The sequence below is a fragment of the Rattus norvegicus genome, chromosome 7 (genome assembly GCF_036323735.1).
Source record: "Rattus norvegicus strain BN/NHsdMcwi chromosome 7, GRCr8, whole genome shotgun sequence".
Classification (NCBI taxonomy): domain Eukaryota; kingdom Metazoa; phylum Chordata; class Mammalia; order Rodentia; family Muridae; genus Rattus; species Rattus norvegicus.
In genome coordinates, this window is record NC_086025.1 from 117,095,676 (window position 1) to 117,122,228 (window position 26,553).

Genomic DNA, 26,553 nt, shown 5'->3' on the forward strand with positions numbered 1-26,553 from the left:
GAGGAATGGTGCCCAGACTTCACTCTCTTATATAGAACTAGGGAAGACAGCCAGGAAGGACTTGATCAGTCTCCATCCCACAATGCCCTGGACGGGAGCCAGAGAAGGACAAGCTGCAGAGGTGGAAGAGATCCACAGGAACACCAGAATCTCAAACCCTTCCTTTCACTTCCGGGGGGGTCAAAGGTCACTGAAGTAGTATCTAGGCTTCAGCTCTCACTGAAGCTTGCCCGGGGGTGAAACAACAAAATTCTGCCTCATCAGAACCTACTCCGGGCCATTCCCCACTGTGGCCACTCCCAGGGGACAGGGCAGGAATGGGGTTCCTACTCGTCTAAGGAGAACGCTCAGGGACCCTTCTCCACCCAGCACACAGACAAGACACGCAGACAGGGGAGGTGTCTTTTATTAAAGATGCAAGCAAGCACAGAGTACCGTGTGTGGTTCCAGAACATCCGTACAGTACTAAAAATAGAAAAATAGAAAGAAAATTTCACAGAAAGCAGCCTTCCTCCCCAGACACACAGGAAAGGCACTGCCATGCCCACCTCAGAGAACCATGCACCAGACCCACACAAGCTTTCCTCTAGACAGAGGTAACGCTGCTACAACCAAACCTGCTTCAGAGATGGCGCACAGCAGGCACCTTCCACAGCCAGAGCCTCCCCCCACCACGTTAAGACTCTTCCCATCCTGGTAAGGAACAGAATAAGTTGGTCCCCACAAGCAGCAATCTCCTGGTCCACCCATCATCTGGTCATCACTTGAGCCAAATTGGAGCTGGAAGACAGAGCCGGTAGGTGTCAGGGTGGACAGTACATGGGGCCATTGCTCCCTCAGACACCCTTGAGGGCTAAGGTGCCCCCTCAGACAGGTGGGCTTGCCAATCCTATCTGCATGGAGGACAGTCAACCTGCAGACTGGGTCTCCCGAGCGAGAGCCTTGGCACAGGTGGCACAGACGTGACGATGACTAGGGACTTCAGAACCATGGTATGTCATATCTCTTGCCATTGGGAGTGTGCCAGTCACGGCCTTGGGGAGCAAGTGAAGGCTATGAGATATACTAGTTCTTGGTGCAGTCTGGTGTCTGTGGGTACGCTTCACACACCACTGATGCCTTCAGATGCCATCCGCAGCCTCAGGCCAGCTTCCCTTCCAGAACATTCTGTACTGGGCTCAGAGACCTGGGACAGGACCTGGCTTGGTGTCAGGATGGTTCCAGAAAACTGAACTCCACAGGCTACACCCACCTCTCCAGCTCCCCCCAACCTGTCCTTTGATCTCGGGACAAGGTGGGATGGCTGTGCCTAGAGAGAAGACTATAAAAATTACAGTGACCCCTGAGAGCTTCCTAGCATCCCGGCACAGCTCGCTCCTGCTCCCCCTTGGAAATGGACTTGCATTTGGTTGACATATTTATTTCGATTTTCAGTGAAAAGCGCTATAAAATACAGTGAATAACATGGGGTACAGGGGCAGACATTTGCCTGCCCGTGCGTGTGGTATGGCCAGCACGTGGAGACTCAAACGCTACGGCCAGGCGGCTGCTGTAGACAGCATCATCTCACTCCTCGGCTCTCTCCACCAGGCTCGCCCCCTGCTGTTTCCAAGCAACTTCCGGAGTGTCCAGCAAGGAATAAATGAACGCAAACAGGACTTTTAGCTAGTAGAGCGTCTGGGGACCGTGAGCATGCAAGTTTGCGGATTCTGGTATTATAAATAAAAGTCAAACGTGAGGTCACACTTCCCCATCTTCTGTTTATACACTAGATCAAACTTCTCGTTCATGGAGACAGTGAAGATGTCCTTCCACAGCCCGACTCTTCCTGCAACACAGACCAAAGTAGAGCTGGCTGTATCCACCAGTTTCGGAACAAAAGGCAGCCTCGGGAATGGCTAGATCCCTCTGAACTTGGCCTGCCACGTGGGAGGCACCACCTGAGCTGGACCAGTCTTGCTTGTGGGGAGACTCAGGGGAACCAACTGCCCTAAGTCTGGGGGAAGCTCTCCTTCTGTCTCCTGTCAACTATGTCCCAGGCATCACACAGACCTGCACCTGCGATCTGAGCGGGACTTCACCTCTTGTTCTAGGTTAGCTCCCAGAACCTACCACGGCAGGCGTTCCTGCCATGAACCTGCCTCAGAGGAAGTACTGTGGGCTAAGTGCGTGTCGTTGGTGTATTGGCTGCCTTTGGAGAATTTGCAAATTAAAAAAAAAAAAAAAAGAGGAGCCAACAGGAAGCTCTCCTGAAAGCATCAAGGGTGGAGATTTCTAGAAGCCTGAGTTTAAAAAAAAAAGTTGGGGAGGTCTTAAAATGAATGAAAATGCCCACGGCACAAGCTGGTTTTCCAGCCTGGATACAAAATGTGTCACTCGGAGAGTGAGTGAGTCTCTTCACAGCCTCAGCTGCTGTCCTAGACTGCCTAGAGCTGGGGGAGGAGGGGAGGGAGTGTGTGTCTGTATTCCTGTGTGTGTATGTATTCCTGTGTGTGTGCACGTGTGCAGCAGGGTGTGTGTGTGAGAGAAGGGGGCGGGGGAAGATTAGGAGTTTGTATTCTAAACAGTTTGTGGGCTGGCTTTGTGCTTTTATACAAGTGGGACTTGGGGGAGGAGGGCGGCAGCTCTAAAGTCAGAACTCTCATCTCCAACAGATACACCTGCATGGAATTTGTCCCAGCAGGGCTTCAGGTCTGCAGCCGCAGCCCTCCAGTAGCTGAGCTAAAACAACTTACACATCAGGACTTTCCCTTTGCTAATGAGACATCATCCGTCGGTGTTGGAAAAGTAAAATAAAATTCTTCTTGTCACCTTCTAACAATACCAAAGGGACCAAATTAGAAGCTTCTAGACCAACCACACTATAAATATATTTTTTTCCATGATTATTTTTTTTTCCCAGCGGAGAGCTTGTCAGAGGAGTCACCCACCTGGTTTAGGATTTGGAATCAAGACAATTTATGCTGTGACATGAACCAAATTTAAGCAATGCAGCCGGCTCCCCGAGCCCCTGCATCCTCGCCACCTCAAGGCGATCTTCTGAGTAAAGAGGCAATGTGCTAAAAGAAAACAAAACCACAGAACTGAAGTAAAGCAAAACCAAGGCCAACAGACGGAGCAGACGCCTCTGAAGGAGTGTGTGGGCGCCCAGCGGAGCACACATGACCTGGTGAGCTACACACAAACCACACACTCACATGCAAACAAAAGGGGGCTGAGGAGACGGTCCCAGAAGGGGTTAACAAAATATGGTGAAAGCAAAACTAAAGAATGGCAAATAAAATAATGAATGCTTGTGAAGATGCAGCCACAGGACAAGGGATGTGGTTTGGGGAGCTGCTCTCTGGAGGAGCAGAGTTCATCCTTCTCTCCAGCAAGGCCCAGTGCGCTTGGCCCATAGCCACTGCCTTTGGCCCCTAGCAACTGTCATTGGCCCCTAGCAACTGTCATTGGCCCCCAGCAACTGCCTTTGACCCCTAGCAACTGCCTTTGACCCCTAGCAACTGCCTTTGACCCCTAGCAACTGCCTTTGACCCCTAGCAACTGCTTTTGGCCTCTAGCAATTGTCCGTGGCCCCTAGCAATTGCCTTTGGCCTCTAGCAACTGCCTTTGGCCTCTAGCAACTGCCTTTGGCCTCTAGCAACTGCCTGTGGCCCCTAGCAACTGCCATTGGCCTCTAGCAACTGCCTTTGGCCTCTAGCAACTGCCTGTGGCCCCTAGCAACTGCCATTGGCCTCTAGCAACTGCATGTGGCCCCTAGCAACTGCTTTTGGCCTCTAGCAACTGCCTTTGACCTCTAGCAACTGCCATTGGCCCCTAGCAACTGCCTTTGGCCCCTAGCAACTGCATGTGGCCCCTAGCAACTTCCTTTGACCCCTAGCAACTGCCTTTGACCCCTAGCAACTGTCTGTGGCCCTAGCAACTGACTGTGACCCCTAGCAACTGCCTGTGGCCCTAGCAACTGACTGTGACCCCTAGCAACCGGAACTTACAGAATTTACAGCTGTTCCAGAGCTGACAGAAGATACATACCTGGAGGCAGCCAGGCTGCAATTGGAGCCCAGCTTCTCTGTGCACCTCAGACACCACCCAAAGTGGAGTGCTAAGATCTCCATTCATAGCTCTCACCCTCTAGAAGTGTCCAGTTCACACTGCTGACAGCTGGCTGCAACCCTAGACCACACTTACCTAGAGTGGACTTGTGGAAATGGCCACTGCTCTGAGACATCCCAGGACTTCAGCACCTAAGCTGCCCCACCAGGCGGCAGCTAACACATGGCCTAAAGAGCTGGGAAACTGACTCAGTGGCCCTGGGAGGGGACTGTTTGGAATGTCTCACCCAAAGTCTGCCTGCCCACCAACTGTTCTTGCTACCATGGAGGTGTCCCGCCTCCATCTGGCTTCTGACTACCCATGCTTGGCTGCCTTTAGGCTTGGTCTTTGTCACGTGTCCCACTCAAACCCGGAAGCCCCTCTCTTGGTCAGCATCCTCTGGGTTGGGAAGGGAAGAGGGCATCTCCTCACATGGAATCCATCTTCCAATCCACCACAGCTCATGACTCACGGACACTAGAGGGAAGCTTCTAAGTCAGTAACCTGCTCTGTATTGCAAAACACCTTGGCACCACAGTCCTGCCTTACGCCTCCTCTGTGGACATTTGATTAGAGACAGCGGGAATGGCTCTGTGTAAAACACACCTTGTCCAGAGCCTGAGCCAGCCCCAGCAGCTGCTGCCCCTTTGAACTATAGCACCACGTGTGCAGGCGGGCGAAGCATGCTCTACTCTTGGAGGACCATGCCCTCCATAGGCAATGGCCGGCCAGCAAGTGCTGCTACCCAGGGAGAAATTAATCCAGAAGGTTCTGAGCAGGGAGGAAGGAGGAGACACATACCCCGGCCCACAGGCAGGGCCTCAGCATTGCAGCACTGGTCCACCAGCTGGTGGCAGTGCTCGATCAAGGACTCCAGCTGGGCCTTATCACAGGACACACCCAGGAATCTGGCCAGCTGCTCCACCATGGTCACCAGGTCCTGGAAGATAAGGAGAGAGAGCAGAGCAGCCCTTGAGAGGCAGCATCAGGACACAGGGCTGAGGTGGGAACGGTACTCATGGCTTTCTTCCCTGGAGGTCAGACAACCGGTCTAGAAATCAGCCACGAGGGTAAGATGCTGACTGGCCATTCAACTCAAAACTTGCAAGTCTGGGATTTGAACTCATGGCTTTGAGAAGAGGGAGGTGGGAGGATACATAAGAGGTTTATGAGAGCTGCGCCTCATTTATAAACAGCAATAAAGAATATCCCACCACTGGCAAGATCTAGCTACCACCCAGCTTCTGGAATCCTCTGCACCCACAGGAGCCCCAGTGGCCCATGCTCCAGCCACCTTACCTACAGAAAAGTTAGTCCTACAAAATTTCACACTGGACAATAAACCACTTATGGGTCCCACAATGCCACAACTGAAGTCAGAGTATAGCTGGAACAGGCACACCACATGCCCCCACAGCAGCCATGCTCTCCCTGGGAAATCCTGAGGAACCTATTCCCAGTGGGGTCCTTGAGCTGTCACTCCTCTAAGTCCCCTAAAGCCCACTGGCAGCCTTGTTCAGACATTAGGAAAATGCTTGAGGAGGACTGAACTGGCTGGAAGAAGCAGTCATTAGGGGTGCACCTTTGAAAGAAATCCCCAACCCCTGGTCCCTCTTGGCTTCCTGCTCTTCATGGGGTAACTGACTCCTGAAGCACACCCCTACCCCTAAACCAGAGTCAGGATCAACAAATCACAGACTATTGACAGAATCCCCTGAAATACACCCATCCCCCTGCAGTTCTCTGCAAACTTGGGTATCCAGGCTACCAGGAATCTTCCCTTGGGTGTGGAGTTAAAGGTCAGGCCTCACTACCCTGAGATTCTCACCTGCCAATAGCAGCAGTTAGCAAGGTTGTCAGCCTGGTGCCCGCTGCACCCCTTGCAGCTCTCCCAGCAGGATGGCTGGGTCCCACCAGGCAGCCAGCACCCCTGTGTGGGCAAGCCCCACAGCACAAGCCTTCCCTCTACTGCACCTACAGCATGCTTTCTGGTACTCATGGGCCCCCAATGCACAAGCCCAGCCTAGGGTCACAGCAGAGGGGATATCCAGGATGGCGAATGAGGAGTTACAGTGGATACAACACCACTGCAACCTCTACTCAGCCCTTCCCTGTGCTCAGCAGCCATCGTCACTCAGGTCCCTTCATGAGCCCCTCACCCAGCACCTTCAACACGTTCTTGATCAGACTTCCAAGGTCATGTGCAAGTTCACTCAGGCTGCCACGCTCTAACATACCTCCAGGCTCTCTGACCTCTGCTCCAGCCCTTCCCATTAACCATCCCATTCCCCATCCATCCCCCCTCCCCAGACACAGTGGGCAGCATGGCTTGGCCCTGAATGTCCCTGGTTCAGAACCTCAAGAGGACACTTGAACCTAGCTCTCTGCAGCCCAGGCCTGTGTACCCTGAGGATGTTGTAGCAAGAGGCCTGCACAGGCTTTTGACACTCAGCACCTCAATCTTCCTGTGGAAGGGGGTAGGTGTCTCCACCCTGCAGGTCACTCTCTCACTCTGAAAGCAGTGGCTGAGAGCTTGAAACCTGTCAGCTATTGATTTGAACACATGAACACACACAAAAGGGGGAGGGGCCTGCTGATAAGGCAGCCTATGAGCCGCCGAGACAGAGGTGAGAGGGCAGCCCACGTAGATATCTGAAGAACGTTCTGGGTGGCAAGAGCAAATGCAGAGGCCTGGCACAGAACAGGGGACAGGTTCAAGCAATAACGAGGCAGTCGGGAGATTACGGTATCCAGGAATTGGGACGATCGCCCACAGCCCACGGCTGTGACAAGGCGAACAATGACGAATTTTTAGCACCAGTAGGAACAGTCGCAGTGATGACAGAACTTGGTAGAAAGACTGGGGAGGAAGCTGGGCATAAAGGATCAGATTATAACTCAGTAACAGGATGAAGAGACGCAGGCACAGACAGAAAGACGAGCAGACCCGGGCACAACTGGTTGTTTAAGTGTGAGGACTTAAGGACAGAGCCAAAGGGGCTTGGGACACAGACGCACAGTGTGAAAGTGATGCTGGGACAAAGAGAGAATTCCGCCTGAGCAACCCCGGAAGGCAGAGCTGCTTGCCATGAACCGAGATGAAGGACAGTGAAAGCTTGGTCTGGGGGCAACAAGGCCTCGGTCTCCCTTGGACAAACGACACAGGTATGTGTCTCAGGACACCCACATCCAGCAGTGTACCCAGTGGCAGCAGTGTTCCAAACTTGGCAAAGGAATGAGACCACAGGAAGCGAACAGAAGATGAGAAACAAGGCCAGGGCGGAGGCCTGCAGTGTGAGCATCTGCAGTCAGGAGATGGGAGCACAGCAGGACGCAGGCTGTGGGGCTGGCAGGCAGCTCAGCAGTTAGAAGACGCAGGCTGTGGGGCTGGACAGGCAGCTCAGCAGTTAGAAGACGCAGGCTGTGGGGCTGGACAGGCAGCTCAGCAGTTAGAAGACGCAGGCTGTGGGGCTGGACAGGCAGCTCAGCAATTAGAAGCACCGGGTGCTCTTGCAGAGGACCCAAGTTTGGTTTCCAACATAAACACAGTGGCTCACAACCATTCCTACCTCCAGACCCAATACCTTCTTCTGGCCTCTTCAGACACCTGGCACACACGTGGTGCTCATACTTACATGCAGGCAATAAATAAATAAATAGATAAATAAACAAATAAATAAATCTGAGAGAAGGGGATCATGGGAGATAAGAATGGTATCTTGGCAGCCAAATGAAGAAGGGAGAGGTCGTGTCAGATATCATTAGAAGGCTAGGTTCCAGGAACCCAGTGACCATTACTTGCTGTCATGAAGTAGGGAATCACTGCAGACCATGACAGAGCAGCTTGGGAGTTGTGGGGCCAGGGCAACGAGAGGCTTGAGACAGGAGGGTGAGGGTTTGCAGTGAAGCGAGGATAAGGGTAAGATATTGAGAGGGAGCGAGGTCAAGGCTCGGTGTGCTCTTGATCTGTTTTAAGAGATAAACCACTGGGAGACGGTAGCATACACCTTTAATCCCAGCTCTCGGGGGGTAGGAGCAGGCAGAGCTCTGAATTTGAGGCCAAACTGGTTTACAGAGTTAGTTTCATGGCATCCAGGACTACATAGAGAAACTCTTCTTCCAAAAACAGAGAGAGAGGGAGGGAGGGAGGGAGGGAGGGAGGGAAAGAGGGAGGGAGGGGGAAAAGACAACACAACTGTCAAGACACCTAAAATGCTCACACACTGAGTGTCCTCCACCTCTACAGCCATACCCAGCAGAGCCTGCACAGAGTAAGACTTCATATCCACATCAAACAATGATAACCTCCTTCCCTGAGTGCCGAGGAGAGACAGGGAGGGGGCAGCACAGGCCAACACACACTGTCACAAGCATCCCAAAATCCGGAGCAGAAAGCAAAGAGTCCCAACTACCACGGCATACCACCTCACACAGTCACCAAAGTGATGGTATTGAGACAGCAAACGAGAACGGCCAAGACCCTGCTTCTGTTGCTAGGACACTAAAGCTAAGAAACAGGCTTTCCATGGCATCACTGGGAACCATCCTGTCCCAACAGAGGCCATGTGCTGGACCAGGGGTGTAAGCCCACATGCACCCCTGGGGGATGGGATTGAACAGATCTCTCCATTGTCTCCACTTGGTGCTGACACCAGAAGCCCTAAGCACCACGGACAGCTCCAGCACCGTGGACAGCGTCTCTGGGCTGGATGGACAGAGTACCTACCCCCAATTACTCACCCGGTGCATATCTTCATACTTGAGGAAAAGCACATTTGCGTCCATTCGATGTTCCCAGAATTCCTGAACGTGCTCAAACCAGGAGCCATAGCCCACTGTGGAAACAGGGAAAGGGGCACAGCTAGGAATGGAACTGTGCAGGTGTTCCTGCCCCCACAGGATGCCCGGCTCCTGCTCAGCTGCTGGGACGGAAACTACAGGGCCTCTTAGGAGGAAGAAACCACTAAAGGCCCTCGGCCCTCCTGTTCCTGTCAATGATCTTCACCCCTACCCAACTCAAGTTCGGATGCCCTGACAAGCAAGGCAGGAGGTGTTCTGAAAATAAGAGGACATGGTCCATAAGCTAGTGCCAATGAGAGAAAACGCTTGGAGAAATCAGAACAAAGAGGCCAGTGGAGTAGGCTGGGGTATGTGAAGCTCTAAGACAGTTCCAGAACAAGGCCCTGCCCCATGACTTCTGGTTGACTCCAGGCATTCTCAGAGAAACCTGCAATTAAAGAGAGGTGGGAACCCTGCGCTGTCTGTCACACAGGCAACACGTGCCACAGCACCTCAGGTCTGGGCTAGGCATTTGGCAGGTGTAAGAGGACTCGGTACAGTAACAGCATTCCTAGTGGCAAGTTCCACTGTGCTCCCATCTCTTTGGCTAAACTGTGCAGTCCCACAATGGTCTTCATGCCATGCTGCCATGGGGGATCCCAGAGGAGGGATCCGTGAGATGCTATACACAAGTGGTACCCAAGTAGTAGGAAGACACAGAGGCATAGGTGGGGTTCTACCCTCAGGGCCACCCACAAGCTCCCTGGTAAAGAGTACTGGGGCACAGTGGGCCCGCAAGCCCCCTGGTAAGGAGTACTGGGGCACAGTGGACCTGCACAGACACACCTGCCTGACCTCTGCAAACTCCTCTTAGGAAATCTATTCATTTTACAGAGCTGAGTCTCAGGAAAGGGCAGTGGCAGGCCAGGTCACAAGGGGTCATCTGCCATGGGAGCCTGGACCCTGGTCTGGATCCGTGTGATCTGGATCCGTGCAGCTCAGTTCAAACAGATGAGGTCCTGGGGCAGGAGGAAGGCAAGTGGTCTGGTAAAGAAAGGGGAAACTCTCCCCACTCCTGGAGAAGACACAGGACTTCCAGATGTCCTGGACCCCATTGATGCTATACAAGAAAGGCCAGCCAGGACCATGAACCAAGCAAGGCATGCTGACTGCTACCAGGGAGATCAAGAACATCCCATTGTCTCTGTACTTGGGGTCACAGAGGAAAGAGATACACACATGCTAGTGGGAACTGAGCCTCCAGAGAAGAGGCCCTATCACAATTCTCTGCTTCTCTCCACACCTCGCTATAGTAAGACCATGAAGCCACTTAACCAGGGCCTGCAGGGCTGCTCAACACAGCCCCACCTAGAAAGAGGTCACCTTTCGAGTACTTCCCATGTGGCATGGGTCAGTGTCAGACCACTGACAACACAGCATCTGTTAAGTGATCCTGTCCACCATGTGCTTGTGTCAGAGGAAGACTGTCCAGAAAGTGCACCATACTATACCACTGGCCCTGTCCAGAGGTTCCACAGGCATGTCACTTGACCTGGACATCCCTTATCCCCAGCTCTGCAGTCTCAGGCCACCAACATTCTTCTTCAGATCTTCCTCATGGTGCTACTCCATCCTCTACTCTGTCCTGTACTGGGGACACCGAACCTGGGGCCTGCCATGCTAGCCAAGCCTGCCTGCATCCCCAGCCTTCCTACTATCTTTCATTTTGAGACAAGGTCTCATTAAGTTGACCTTGAATTCACTCTGTAGCCCGGGCCAGCCTTGAGCCTGCACATCTCCTGCCTTAGTCCCTGAGCAGCTGGGATTATGGCCCTGTGCCACCGTCATGGTCAGGAAATGTTTTAATGCTCCTTCTCTGAGCGGCCACTCTCTTTTGAGCTTTGATCAGGGAAGAAAGGTCAGCATGTTGCGGTCACTGAGAGGCTAAGAGCAGAGCTAGGGAAGTGAGCACCCAAGTCAGACACTTTGAATAGAATTCAGAACAGAGTGCATAGCCTTGAACCTGGGGCTTTGCACTGAGCATGGAGATGTTAACACCACTGGATGAGAGTACAGAAGGTGATTGTGGCAGACTCCTGCGTCATGAAGGTGCTATTCCTGGGCACCTATGAGGCCAGAATGGGCACTAGGACTGGAAGGTACGATGCCATGAACCGGGAGGGGGCTGTTCAAACACCTGGGAGACTGCATGGGGCACCCTAATAGTACATAGGTAAAAAAGCTGGGTGGGAACCTGCAGTAGGCTCAGGGACCCCAAGGAACAGGTGCTGCAGTTTCCCAACACAGATGGGAATAGGGCACCAGCTCTGGGCATAGGCCATGGCTGAAGTCATGTTTAACAGAAGGAAACCCTTTGGATCCCTGTGGGTTTCCAACTGCAAGCAGCCTATTGTGCCTGCTGCAGCCCATTCTACACGGTGTCTGCACCACAGCCTGGGTAGGAGGCTCCTGGAGGCTACCCTGAGGCCTACAGCACCCAAGGCTTCACTGTTTCATATTCTATTCTCATCTTGACTCACAACCTCCCTGCAGGACCCCCGATGAGCCACATGGAGCAGTTAATGTGTTTTCAGATCCAGGGAAAGGACAGGTTCAGTGTCCTCTTCCTCGTGACTGAGTGCACACCACACTGTTCCTGTCAGCCACAAAATGCCCAGGAGTATGGGACAACTGGTGGGAGCATAGCCAAAGAGGAATTGCTACAGTGGTTCCAAGGAAATAGATGGCCTGCAGGGTAAAGACAGAGATGGGGACGGGACTGCCTTCTCTTACAGTCCCTGACTTCCTAGAAGACAAGTGGGATGGGATGGGATGGGGTGCAGGCAGAAAGGAGCCAACAGGGAGTATACATCCCAATCACCCTGCTCTGTGTCACTTCCAGTCCCTGAAGTCCAGCCCGAGTGATGACTCACCCCCAGTGGCAGCCTTCCCACGGGTCTCTACCATTCACAGCACAGAGATCTGAGCCTCGAAGTTCAAAGTTACCATTCTCACCTCACAAGGAACCCAGGCAGGAAGGACAGATGTGTAACTGGAGAACCTGCAGGGTGGTGGGTGGGGAGCAGGTCTCAGAAGTCCCAGGATCTGCACTGCCTCTAAGATCCACAGCCCCCGAGCCTCTGCGCCCTCTCCATTCGGTGATAATTCAAGCTCCATGTGCACAGAGGGCTCGCAAAGGTGCAGGTGAGGGACCATTACAGGCTCCCGGGAACCAGCACTGGCTGGCGGTTACAGGGTAGGGCACACGCGCCCTCCGGGACTTACATTTGTCGTTCATGAACCTCCGACAGAACTCCTGGAAGGTTCCTCGGTAACTCATGGTCCGCAGCGAGCGGTGGAACTGATAGTAAGATACCACCAGGTCCTTTGGGTTGCGAGCCATGTAGATGACCTGCGGGTAGCAGAAAGATGGGTCACCCTGATTCCTGCTGGCCAGGAGGCGTCCCCTTGCTCATTCCAGGCACTGATGGGCTGTGCCCCCACAGGCTGAGTATGCCGGGTAAGTACGTGACTGTTTTACTGCAATGCTTTACCTGGGCACTGCTATAACCTGTAGGAGACAGATGCCCTGATGAGGGCTGGTAGCCTGGGAACTGTGTGGCTGAGGACAGAGACCAGACACAGGGAGCACGGTGAGCTCCATCCTCCGATGTTCAACTGTGAGAGAACACCCCTTACTACCTGGTAAGCATGGAGAAAGAGCTACAGACATGATCCAAGACGGACCCTGGGGCAGGCATAGTGAGTGATAGGCCTGGGGCAGAGGCCTAGGGGAAGTGGGGGATGAGAGATGTGGGGTAGGTTACCTTGGAGTCCCCGTTGTGGAGGTCAGAGGGCAGGAAGCGGTAGGGAAGGTGGCTCTTGATGAGGCGGGGAGACGTCAGTTCCTGTGGGAAGATGTGTGGCTGTTATATTCATGTATGTGTGCACACATGTATGTGTGCACACATGGGGGGGGTGCGCGCACACACACACACACACACACACACACACACACACACACACACACCTCTTCTCTCCTCCCAGGACCTTTCTAACAGGTCTGGGAGGATCCTGACCAAGCAAGACTTAGTATATGCTCTAACCAACTACCCACTTGAGCCACCCGGACATGGTACCCAGCTGGCTGGACCCCAGAGTTGTATTGAGAATCCCTGTTCTCCAGCCTGAGGGGTCCAACCCTTATGGCCACAGGGGTTGGATTTGAGTGGCTGAGAATGAGGAAGGGTCTGCGGGGCAGGGGAAACATGAAGCACAGGTATAAAACTGTGCCTGTAAGAACATGGTGATGTCCAGCTTTAAAGTGTCCAGCTATCCTCAACTCTGACCTCACAGCAGCCCAGAGGATCATGGGCAGGAGCTTTGGCTTCCTCAGCCCTCTGTGCAGAGGCCCTCATCCTGTCAGCGCCCTGTCCCTCTCTTCCTTCCGCATGTTCTTTAGATGCCTGCTACCTCCTTGTGCACTGCCCGCAGCTCTGTAGCCATCACGACTCCCTGCCCTATGAGGTGGGAACGGTCAGCTCACTACCACCCCTGATGCAAGAGCAGCACCCACACATGGGCACTTAGAGAAGAGGCACCCCACACTCCCAGTGTTTCCCCGGGGAGGAGTCAGTGTGACCAGTACACACCATAGAGAGGAGGGCAACCCCCAGGGGCCAGCTAGTCAGGAACAAGCTTGGGAAGAGCAGGAAGCATCTGTGGCCATGACATGTGGGCTCTCAGAGATATATCCCACAATGCTTATCGAGCAGAAAGGTGGGTGGGTGAGGTGAGGGCTGCAAAGCCTGAATTACAGAGGCAGCAGGGGATGGAGTGGAAAGAAAGGTACAGATACCTCTAAGGGACAGAATGTACAAACCCTCTTACTGTTGAGACAGGATCTCATCACACAACCCAGGCTGGCCTCAAACTGATGTTATTCTCCTGCCTCAGCCACCCCAGTGCTGGGGGAATAGGTAGAAGCTACCACATCTAACTAATTTCATTTTTTTAAAGTTTTTTTAAAGATTTATTCATTTATTATATATAAGTACACTGTAGCTGTCTTCAGATACACCAGAAGAGGGCATCGGATCTCTTTACAGATGGTTGTGAGGCATCATGTGGTTGCTGGGAATTGAACTCAGGACCTCTGGAAGAGTAGTCGGGTGCTCTTAACCACTGAACCATCTCTCCAGCCCACTAATCTCATTCTTGATACCAAAGATTTTATTCAAACATGTCCTTCCTGGCTCCCTGACAGATGAGGAAAGGACCAGGATCTGTTTCATCACCAGTGGTCTCCAGGCCAAGACCAAACACATGTTATTTCCTCTCCACCTCGTAGACTTCCAGCCGCTGACATCAGTCACCTGTACCTGACGGGTCCCAGGGTCACAGTCAAAAACTCAGACCTGTCAGTCTCTTCCCCTGGCCAGCTGGAACTGCCAGGAGGCCCTCAGTTGTCCCATGAGCTCTCAGGAGCCTTTTGAGAAGCCACTGTAGGAAGGGGTCATACAGGTACCTTGATGATGTCCAGCCCGGGCTGTGGGTACTCCAGTACTGGCAGCTGCTCGTCAATGTTCATGAGGCCAATCTCATCAGGGTCAGCCCCCTGGCTCACCAAGTAGACCACCTCTTGCAGCAAGCTCGTACCTGGGTAGAGAGGCAAGGAAGGGTGCTCAGAGGAGCCACTGGGCCAGCCTCACAGTCAGCAAAACTCCTGCTGCCTGAGAAGTAGGCACAGAGCTCAAGGAGCAAGAGGGACCTGAAGAGGGACAGAGAGAGAGGCCCAAGCTGGACGTGAGGCCTGAGGCCACCACAGCCAGCAGTGCCCAGCATGCAGCTTTCCTCAGCATTCACTGGAGCAAGACAGCTGGGAAAACAAGCAGGACGTGCCTGCCACCCACCATGGTGGATACCAAGTTCAGCTGAGGCTTCCAAGAGCTAAACTTCCCACCGGATTCAGGAGTGACCAAGCTCAGAGGGGAGGGGTGTGACCTCAGCTGCCAAGGATTCCTTCATGTGCCCAGGGTCTGCTAAGCTAAGACTATATGCCGCCATGCTCCTCGAGGTAAACAAGTCAACAGGAGCGTTCCAGATCATTCCTGGCTTTGTCATTCATGAAACGCACAAGGCCTAGAAACACTGATGATCACATGATGGGACACATGTGAGCAAGGAAGGACGGACACACAACACCCAAGGTGGGGAGGAGCCAGGACTTTGGTGCAACCCTGACTGCTCCCCTGCAAAAGGAGCTGAGGAGATGGAGGTGAAGCTAGAGGCTACTTGAAGTGGTCACTCACTCAGAGACGAAGAGGAGCAGGGCCTCAGGTCTCTCACTGCACCTCATGGGAGGCATGTAGAAGTTGTGTTTACGAAGAGACACAAACCACTTCCGCCTGCAGCAGCCTGCTCTACAAAGCCTGCTCCACAAGACTGCAGGAGATGGCCAAGGCCAAGGCCAGAGCTGAGCCCACACATGAGCTACATACACAATGCAGAGAGGGACCCACCAGGAGACGTGGGCATAGTGGCGCAAGGGGCTAAGGACCTGTGAATAAACCCACATCTCCCCAAAGCAGCATGACATGGTTGGGTCCCCTGCTGGATTTGGGGACCATCAGTCCCCTCAGACCAGATCCCACTGTCTCCAACCTATGTTACTTCCACAAACTTCCCCTTGTTCACAAGGCACCGTTGTCCAGGCTTAGCTTCCCTCCTCACAAACTCATCCTCTCAGGTGGCTACAGAGTCTCTACCCCCACAGCCTGCCTTCTCAGAAGCCCTAGGACACTCGCAGCACACACTGCCATCCAGACCCTCACCGCATTCCCACCATGCTAAGCCTGGTTGCCCCCACTGCATTCTAAGTCCTGTGCATGTGTCACATCCAGCAGGATGTCTGGGCTCTGCAGAAGCACACAGTCTAAGCTGGAGCCTCAGGGCCAGGCAGGTCAGCCAACTGACAGCCAGCAGGAAGCCGAGGGAGGCAGGCAGGCATGTCTGAAGTTCTCCAGCCCTTGTGCCTTCCAGTTCCCAAGGCATAGGCCTTCTCTTTGAGCTTTGGGTCCTTCCTCTCTTGTCCTCCCAAGGTGGCTCCATACAGACCCTCCCACAGTAGGCCAGGCCTTGTGGATAATGCACACATCCCACCAGGCCAGTGGAGGTGGAATCTTCTCTAGAGCCCTTCTCCAGCACCTCAGCAATCCACACCTTCAAAAGCTGTTCACACTGAACAGCCTCACGTTCCTCACACCTCGGCAAACCGTGACCCCCACTACAGGTGTGGCCAAACCTGAGCTTTCCTACTCTCAGCAGTGAGTAGGAAACTTCACACCTAGACTACTTCCTGAGAGACCCACACACCTCTCAGAGGCTATCCAGTAAACAAGTCCGACTTGTTTTCAAGGTAGTAGAGTCAGGGCTTAGACCTGGAACCCATCTATTTCCAGGGTGCTGTGCACTTCATAAAAGTGAGAACTTAAACCATGTCTACACGCACACGCACACACACACACACACACACACACGCACATACATGTACACACATGCACACACATGCATGTACACATACCTTCACACATGCACACATGCACACATTTACAATGAGCCTGGAATGCCAGAAAGTGCCCAGGCCCTGGTGACCCAGCTTTCCTGTCACTCCTGGTGAGTACTGTCCACTCAGGCTCAGCTAGCATCCAAGAAAGGCCCTGAAATGAGTCTTTCTCTCCTGGTCCATTTTCATGGATGATTTTTAACATGTTCTATCCTGCCTTTAGCTCACATAGACCCACATCCCACACAGCCCTGAACTGTATTTCAAAACCACCTCCATCTATAAGTGCACCCTTACCTCCACTACAAAGTCGTGCTAGGAACGGCACCCGAGAGAGCCGAAGCAGCAACCCACCTCCCGCCACCCGTGTGCACACAGGCAGCACTAGGTAACCCCAGTGAGTTGTTTCTTTAAAAGCCGTGAAGTTGGGAGGGAGAGGCACTGAGGGACCCAGGGAAGTCTGGAGGGGGGAACAGAGGGCGGATATGACCAAATGTGTTTTATGCATGTATGAAACTCTCTAAGAAGAAGTAAAGCTTTTACATTTTTTTTTAAATAAAGAAAGCAAAGCCTCCCTTCTACTGAAGACACAGGATGGGCCAGCAAGTGACCTGCTCGGGTCAAGGCCGCTCAGTGGCTGATTAGCACCGAGTATGAGTATGCTGATTATGGGTACTGCACCACACCCCCAGCTGGGACAACCGTGCCTAAGGACCTTACACTGCATCCCAGCAATAGGCTAACAGGATGGGATGGCTCCTGGATGAGATCCTGTGTGGGTCCTCCAGCCATCAACTCTGGGCCTTGGGAGCAGAGTATAGAGGTACCTCTCTCTCCATGGATCGCCAAGTGCAGAGTAAGGCCACATCAGAGCTGGAAAGAGCGGGACCAGGGTCTGGAGCCAAACCCATACAAGTACTTGGGAACAAGGATAGCAGGAAGTCCCAACAGGCACTCATGCTGCTGTGGTGGCCAATTGTCATGCTGGAACACATCGAAAAACACAAATGAGGTGGCCTCCCATGCTGCCTGGAGGAGGGAGCCTCTGAGCTACCAGCCTGCTGCACCCCAGCATACACAACCTGCAGGGGAGACAGCTGTCAGTTGGGAAAGCAGCCAGACTCTCCATTGACTGTGCTGTCGGTGGACCAATGCCATGCACAGCTCACTTCGCTGACACAGCCAAAGCTTGAATGACAAAGTACCCATGTCCTGGTGGTAGCTAACAGGACACTGTGACCTGAGTCCTGAGTTGAGATGTGTGGAAGGCCCTGGAATTCAGGAGTGGACCTGCCCAGGAATTTGGGGTGCAGCCTGTCAACACACCCAAGGAGACCAGCAAAATATTCCCAGAATTCAGAAGATAAGATGCTAATGGGAACAGGGCCCAGCACGCCAAGGTTCCTGAGGATGGGCCCTTTAGTATTCATTGAGAGCATTCACCAAAGTCCCACTGCTATCCAGTTTAACCAACCTAAGTACAGTGCAATGTATGACAGAAAAGCCTGTCTTCTTCCCCCAGACCCTACTCCCAGAGGCCAAGGCTCAGCTGGCTCTACCCACCAACCTCCATGTAATGTGTTATCATTCAGTCTGTATATCTCGGACGATCTACTGACCTTCCCACAGGACCTCAACACATCCCCTCCTCCCAGAAAACCTCAGCACAATGTGGAACTAAACATGTGCTTAAAGCAAGAGAGAAGTACTGTACTTCTTAGGAACATACATACACACGCATGCGTACAGGCATACAGACAGACAGAGAGGCAGGTAGACAGACACCTACCTGCTCCGTGTACGGTACACCATTGTCTTAGTCAGGTTTGTTTGGTTTTTTGGTTTTTTTTTTGTTGTTGTTGTTGTTTTTGGTTTTTTTGGAGCTGGGGACCGAACCCAGGGCCTTGAACTTGCTAGGCAAGCGCTCTACCACTGAGCTAAATCCCCAACCCCTTAGTCAGGGTTTCTAGTCCTGCACAAGCAACATGACCAAGAAGCAAGTTGGGGAGGAAAGGGTTGATTCAGCTCACACTTCCACATTGCTGTTCATCACCAAAGGAAGTCAGGACTGGAACTCAGGCAGGTCAGGAAGCAGGAGCTGATGCAGAGGCCATGGAGGGATGCTGCTTACTGGCTTGCTTTCCCCTGGCTTGCTCAGCTTGCTCTCTTATAGAACCCAAGACCACCAGCCCAAGGACGGCACCGCCCACAATGGCCCTCCCACTCTTGATCACTAATTTAGAAAATGCCTTACAGCTGGATCTCATGGAGCCATTTGCTCTCAGGGGAGGTTCCTTTCTCTGCGATAACTCCAGCTTGTGTCAAGTCAGTACAGTCATAGAGCAATTGGGTGTCCCATCTCATACAGTGCCTTGGTTTTCCTGTGTCCAGTTTTCTATAATCATTAATTCAGGGAGGTCTAACCTGGGCATTCTCAGCTCAATCTAAAACAGACCCCTTGCCCGCAGGGATGCACTCAAAGCCCCAGGCAGGCTTCCAAAGCTTTGAACGGCACTGAGCTCTACAAATTATGCTTTTTTATTATTTACCGAAACACATACCCAATTATGATAAATTTAATTACAGTGAGGGATGAAGAGTAACTTATCCAGCCAGGTGTGGGTGTGGATCCCTTTAATTCCAGTACACAGGAGGCAGAGGCAGGTGAACCTCTGAGTTCAAGGCCAGTGAATTCACTACAGAGTGAATCCAGGTTAGCCAGGGCTACACAGAGAAGCCTTGACTCAATAAATAAATATATATATATGTAAATATATAAATATATAAATAAATAACCATAACTACATGCTGCAATAAAAGTAATGTAAGTATGGTCCCTCTCTCTCATGACGCTTTATATATGTGTATGTACATGTTCCTGGTGTGTGTGTGTGTATGTGTGTGTGACACTGTGTGTGTGACTGTGTGTATGTGTGACAGCATGTGTGACACTGTGTGTGTGAGACTCTGTGTGTATTTGCGTGCACATACACACACATGCACATGCGTGCTTTAAACACATGTATGTGTATAGAGGACCTTGTCTCAGAAGGATGGAAAGGACAGAAGGAAGGAGGGATGGAGGGAGGGACAGAGCCTTAATTCTTCCTTGCTCTGGAGAAATTCCCTCAGACATGTTTGACTGTGAATACCTGATACCAAACTGGGAAATCACAGCATCTCTTAGGAGCATATCCCTGCCACTCCCACCCAAGTTCTGAAAGCCACAGCCGCATCAATCATCTCTGCCCCACTCTCTCCGCTCTCTTCTAGAACTCGGATGTCAACCTTCCACGTCACTTGTCTTCCTGCTACATGGCATCATTTTATAAAACGTTTCTTCTACTTCACAGCCATTTCCTCCGCTAGACCCTGCAGCCCAACACTTGCCATCCCAACTCTTGGACTTTCCCAAAGCACTCCCACCAACCCCTCCCCCACGCTGCTTTCTCTGAGAAGGTATTACCCTCACTGTCTGCAGACAGAAGTCATCGGGCATGAAAAGGGACACTTAAGACACTACTCAGTGTCTTTTTTCTGCACTTAAGTGTTTGTGGGTCTCTGTTTGCTAGAGCAGCGAGTCTCAATACAGCTCCTCATGTAACCTACCAGCCATAAAATTATTTTGTTGCTACTTCCTAACTGTAATTTTGCTACTGTTATAAGTTGTTATAGAAATATCTGATAAGTAGGATGTCTGATATGTGAACCCTGTGAAGGGGTCATGACCCACAAGTTGAGAACCACTATACTACAGGAAGCCTTACTACCTCGGCTGGGAGCCTCCCAGCGGGGCAGGGGTAGGAGGAAGCATAAGCAGCTGGGCAAGTGAGGGGAAGTCCAGGTGTGTGTGCACATATGAGATGGGGAGTGGTGGTGAGACAGACAGGCAGACAGATAGACAGACACATGCATGGGGACACACAGGGTAGGGGTGGAGGAAGGGACAGGTAGGCAGAGACACAGATGACAGGCAGTCTGTTTGAACAGAAGTCACCCATCTATTTCCCCAGAGAAGACCTATCACTTCTCTTCCCCTTGGTTCTGTTCTATCCCACAGATCAGTTCTTCGGTGTCCATGTTCCCAAAGACGGCAACCTCCAACCTCTGGTTCAGGACAGATGAGACTGGGAACCTCCCCTCTCAGGGTACACCTTCCCCTGTCCCAACTGCTAACAAAGCCTGCGCTGGATCCAAGAGGACATAGCAGCTCCAGTCACCAAGTGCAACTTGCTCCTTCTACTCAGGCAACACCACCTTGCCACACCTCAGAAACCCCAAGAACCTGGAACCCCGTCCACAGTCGTCCTGGTTTGCTTCCATTGTTAACTTGATACAGCCCACAGGCATCTGAGGAAGTCTCAACCCAGGGACCACTCAGCTCACAGTGGCCTATGGGTATGTCCGTGAAGGATGGTCTTGATGTGGAGCTCCTGCCCTGCCCACTGTGGGCGGCATCATTCCTAGGCAGGAGGTCCTGGGCTGTATATGAATGTCAGCTGAGCATGAGCCAGTGAGAGAGCCAGCAAGCAGTGCTCCTCCACAGTTCCTGCCTGCAGGCTCCTGTCTCGGATTCCTATCCTGGCTTCTCTCAATGATAAATTGGTACCAGAAATTGTAAGCTGAAAAAAACCCTTTCCTCCTCCAAGTTGCTTTGCTCAAAGGCTATTTTATCATGACAAAAGAAAGCTCACTGGGATGCCCAGCCTGGTCCTCCAGGGACTCTAAGAGCCCAGGAAAGACACCACTCCTCTGGGCCTCAGTTTCCCCACAGTGCCAATCTCCGGGACCTGCAGCTCTCTTGAGTGGACACTCACTCAGGTGGAGGATATGCCTACTGCCCACTGGTGCAGATGACACCTTGCGTCTATTAGCTGGGCAGGTGCTCCTGAAGGAAGAGCTTAGGACAAGTGAGGACACCAAAGACCTCACAAGGGCATGGAGGACACCCGGGGACAACTCAGTCATAACAATTATGCTGTCACTCTGGTAGAGCCACGTGACCCGCTGTGGTCAACCCAGGCTTCTGGCTGTTCTCTATATGTCTACCAATGCAATGGCCTTCCCAGGCTGGGCTGCTCATCCCAAGGCCAGGAGATAAGTGAAGAACGGCTTTGGCTATACCCACCTAGAGCAAGCCTGGACACTCTGCAGACACATGACTTGGCTCCAAGTCCAGCTTAGACAGGCTGGAAGTTGTCCTCTAACTAGCATCAAACCTAGGTCCTTGACACCTGCCTTCTTCCAGTAGACAATGCCCTTCAGACAGTGGGGGGCCCCGGACGCTGAGGTAGATGGCTCCTTGATGCATGGCATGGAGGCACCTGGCCTCAGCCCTTTCACAGGGAGGCTTATGTTAAAAGAACAGTAGCCATACCCTCCCCCAGCACTGGGTTGGGAAATGACCAGTGACTCCCACCTCTCTCCCAGAGGCAAAGAACCTGAGATATGTCCACCCTGTCTCTCAGAAGACCAAAGAGGCTATCTTTATCTGGTTCTGATTCCTCCTCTCTCCCAACTGAGACCACTCCCCTGCCTGATTAATGCTGGGCTGCTTTTCAGGACCCCAGTCCCACTGTCGGGCCCAGACTCTCAGCCCTGGAGGTCAGTGGGTCCAGGAAGCACAGTGAGAGGTGGTAGCAGCCAGGCTCAACCCTGACAGTGGCTCCTCTCTTGGAGGTGAGGTTAGTGAACCCAGTGCCCTGGGCATAGCATTTGGCACCTGCAGCAGCAATATTGGTGCCAAGGCACTGACCCCAGAGTGACCCAGAGCTGGTCACCTGACTTCGGAAAAGGAAGCTTTCCTCCCAACGGAGCCCGAGGAACTCAGCTTGGAACCTGCCACCCAGGTGACTACCAGCGCCACAGTCCCCACCTGTGCTGTGGGACTCCCAATCTACCCTATTCAACTGTAGTGGGTGAGTTCAGGAGCTGAGCCAGCACAGAGCCTGGAGGTGGCTCCTAACTCATCTGTGCTCTAGCATGGTGGCCTTGAGGGGAGAGGGACAGGGAGTGACAGGGGCATCCATCAAGAAACACCAGGCCATAGGGCCGTACGATTCAGGAAGGCAGCTCCCAGGAAGTGATGGGGAGGGCAGAGTTGCCATCCCTGAAGCACAAGATGTGTCTGTTACCCAGAAAACCAGCATCCAGCCAAGGGTGGTGGTGGAGGACTCAGACAGGACGATCATGAGTTCAAGGGCTAGCCTCAGCTACACAGCAAGTTCAATACCAACCTGTGCTACCTAAGACCCTGTCTCAAACAACAAAAATACTGGCATCCTGTAGGGTGACTGTGATAGTACACCCTAACAATTCCAGCACTGGGAAGGCTGATGCAGGAAGGCAAGGCTAGTCTGGGGTACACAGAGAGACCCTGCCTCAAAATATTAATGCACACACACACACGCACACACACACACATGCACACACTTACACACACACACACACACACGTCTCCCATCTGACTCATCTCTGCAGTGTCCAGGGAGCTTCCCAGAACCCACCAGGTTCCTGCACAGGGTTTGTCTAACCCTCCCCAGCCCTCTAAGTTGGGACTCCAGCCTGGCTACTCCTTCAGGTGTCCTGGGTCAAAGTCCCTCTCCATTCCCTCCCAATAAGTAACTCATGCTCTATCCCTCTCCTCCAGAAGCTCCACTACAACCCCAGCCACACCCCCCTGGTCCTAAGGGCTCTGAAAACCAAGTCTCCCACAATGTCCAGGGTCCAAGGAAGGAACTAGAATCTTTCTTTACCCGTGAGCACACTCCTACACTATGTGGCAAGGACAGTACAATCATGATTCCTCCTTAAGTACCACCCTGAGGGTGGGCAACTAGCTGAGTGGCAGGGCATACATGAACCATAGGGCCACAGGGCCCTGGATTCATCTCAGGCACTGAACTAAAAGAGACAACACCAGGTACAGTCACTAATCCAGATGTAGAGCACCCAGCAGGATGACCAGTACATAGAGAGTTCTCGGAAAGCCAACCCTAGCTAAGGCCAGCAGGGACCCAGGGCCAGGATGAGGTTGTGGGGTGGTTGCAGCCTCAATCAGCCCTGCCTGTCTCCTGACATGCCTCTTCCAGGACAGTCCAGCTGGCTGCATGCCCAGTGGTGGGTCAGTGCCTGCTCCTGGCCTTGACCCCAGGGCCTCTGCACCCCCATCCCTACCCTGAAAGCGTCCACCACTCGGTAAGGGTGATGGACAGCTGCCCTGGGAACCTGGACTCCACCCTGGGAGATACCCTGCTTATATTTTCTCCTGTAACCGCTTGCTTAGATACGGCGGGGTGGTGGACAGCCACTTTCTCAACTACCCTGAGCCTGCAGGACAGTGGTTCCAAGGACGCCCTACAGAGGCGGCGAACGAGCCGGCTAAGATTGTCCTACAGATTCCAGAAAAGGCACCACATAGCCATCTCTACACCAGGCCTGGAGAGCTGGATGGCTCACATCCCAGCCCAGCTGTGTGACCTTGGACAAGCCTCCTCCCCTCTCTGATCCTCTACCGAAAAGCTCTACCTTGCAGGGCTGCTGGGGACCCAGGTGCCCAGGTCCTGCTGGGTGACAGCCTGTAAACAAGATTCAGGGGCAGCGGAGGGCGGTCCCATCCCCCACAGAGCCCACACTGGAGGCGCACCCGCTGCCCTCGCTGCCTTCAACGCACGGGGAGCCGAACAGGACTGGGGCACAGAGAGGCTAAGCGACCTGCCCAAGGTCACACAGCCGCGCGGGCGACGGGTACGGCGTGGGGATCCCGACTCACCTGACTTGGGGTAGGTGACAATCCACACATCGCTGGGCCGCACTGGGAAGTCGGCGATGTCCTCCATCTTCCCGCGGCAGAAGGGAGGCAGCCGCACGCCATGGAACTCGAAGTACTTGCTCTCGAACTCGCCCGGGGTGCCCGGGGTCTCCGCTTCGCTCTCCGCCATGCTGCCGCCCGGCCCGGCCCGCAGCTCCAGGGCGTGACGTCACGGCGCCGGCGCGGGGCTCCGCGGGCATGACGTCATGGCCGCACCCACGCACGCCGCGCCCCGTGACGTCGGTGGCCGAGGCCCCGCGCCTGCCGCAAAGGTGCGTCCTGTTCGTACCTGTCAGTCATCCGTGCTAGTCAGGGTCCCCTACGCCCTGGAGCAAAAAGGAGGCGTCCGCGCAGGGGTTCGGAAAGCCGCACCTCCAGAAGCTTCTGATGCCAGAGATGGAAAAGCTCTCATCAGAGCGCGGCTGACAAAGGCAGCACTTAAAGACCCTGAGAGGTGCCAGAAAGGACTCCCCCAGGAAGAACCCCGGCAGAGAAGGCCCCAAGAAAAGACCTCCAGGCAGGGAGGACCATCAGTAGGGGATTCCCCCTGCAGATCGGAACCCCAGAGAGGGCCCTTCCGGGCTGAGAAGAGCACCCCCCGGATACCCCAGACAGAGGCGATCCCCCCTCCTCCAGGGAGGAAACTCCTATGCAGAGAAGACCCTCGGCAGAGAGGAACCCAAGAGTGGGCCCCCAGGCAAAGAGGACCCCCCAGATAGAGGGGACCCCAGCAGAGATGCGCCCTCAGGAAACCCCCAAACAGAGAGGACCCTTCAGGTGGCGCCCGCCACCTGCCCAGGTCCGCATCCTCCTAGACAATGGGAATCCTACTTCCAGAGCCACGTCTGGGGGAAGCAGCTAACAGGAACCCAAGGTGCTGAAAACCGAGCTCCTCCCTCTGATGAAGCCCTGGGGTTGGTTCCCTAGCGCTGGAGAAAAGGGAAACAGACAAACAAAAGCTGGGCTTGTACACACACTTGTGATCCCAGCAACTGGAGGGTGGAGACAAGATCAAGAGTTCAAGGCCAGCCTCTCGGCTACCTAGTACATTTGACACTAGCTTAGATAGGATACAGGAGAGCCTTTCTCAAGGCAAGGATGGGGCAGAGCAAATTGGCTCCTTTTGCTGTCCAGCACAGGAAATGGACAGACCTGTCTGGGTGCAGAGAGGGGACATGGGACCTGCATCGTAGGGAGCAATTGGCGTTACATAAAGGAGCTTTGGAACACGGTGCCGTTGTTTCGGGTGTGGTCCATGCGAAGTGAAGCGAAGGTGGCAAGGAAGAGCCCCACTGAGTAAGAAGAGAACTTGTAGACCGGAATTCATGGCGCCGAGAAGGCATCCCAAAGCTGGCAAGATGGCTCAGTGGGTAAGGCGCTTACTGCCAAGCCTGACAGCCTGTTTCACATAGCGGAAGGGGAGAACTCCCTCAAACTTTCCTTTGACCTTCACATACACATCAACTTGCATACTTAACACACAGGACATAAATGTAAAATGTGCTGCCTTTTTTTTTTAATTTTAAAGAAAGCATCTTGGCTGTGTCAGACATGGCTTCACACAATTTCAACGCAGTGGGCAGATGCTGGAGGCATCTGGGGTGTTAGCAGTCTGTAAGCACTGGGCAGGATCCTGCCACAGAGGGGTGAAGAATTTATTTCTCATATGTTATGAATGCCGTAGACTACTTCCATTCGTTTGGTTTTATTTATTTATTTGTTTACTGTACTTACTTGTATGTCTGTGCACAGGGTACCCAGGAGGATAAAGGATATTCCCTGGAATTGGAGTTACAGACAGTCAGGAACCACTATATGGGTGTTGGGAATCACACTCAGGTCCTCTGGAAGAGCAGCCAGTGTTCTTAACCACTGAGCCATCGCTTCAGCTCCCTGGTTTGCCTTTTTATCACCCTGCTGAATGCCTTGACCAAAAGCAGCATGGGAGGAAAGGTCTTATTACAGCTCACAGGTCCCAGACCACCACTGGAGGAAGTCGGGATAGGAACTCAAAGTGGAACCCTGGAGGCAGGAGCTGAAGCAGAAGCTGTGGAGGCTTTCTGACTTGCTCCCCATGGCTTTGCTCAGCCTGCTTTCTTATAGAAGCCAGAACTACGCATGCCCAGGGGTAGCATCGCCCACAATGAGCTGGGCCCCATCAATTATTAATCAAGAAAAAAACCCACAGCCTTAGGATTGGGAGCATTTTTTTTTCAATTGAGGTTCCTTCTTTCCAAATAACTCCAGCTTGTGTCAGGTTGATTAAAGCTAACCCACACACATGCCAATCCCTGGTAAGCTACCATCT

General features: G+C 53.1%; 1 protein-coding gene across 2 annotated transcripts; it reads right to left on the reverse strand.

The window, feature by feature from the left end:
• Positions 1–388: 388 nt before the first annotated feature.
• On the reverse strand, positions 389–25,039 carry Sult4a1 (sulfotransferase family 4A, member 1). Of its 2 annotated transcripts, XM_017595067.3 has the most exons (8): positions 24,207–25,039; positions 14,399–14,529; positions 12,699–12,779; positions 12,157–12,283; positions 8,833–8,927; positions 4,894–5,032; positions 2,931–3,059; positions 1,809–1,828 (listed from the first exon to the last, which is right to left on the reverse strand). In XM_017595067.3, exons 1-7 carry the CDS (start codon positions 24,373–24,375, stop codon positions 2,959–2,961), a joined length of 843 nt encoding a protein of 280 aa, XP_017450556.1. In that variant the 5' UTR covers positions 24,376–25,039; the 3' UTR covers positions 1,809–1,828; positions 2,931–2,958. The 2 variants fall into 2 exon arrangements, with proteins under 2 accessions (NP_113829.1, XP_017450556.1); NM_031641.2 differs by lacking the exon at positions 2,931–3,059 and having other exon boundaries at positions 389–1,828; positions 24,207–24,408.
• Positions 25,040–26,553: the final 1,514 nt, after the last annotated feature.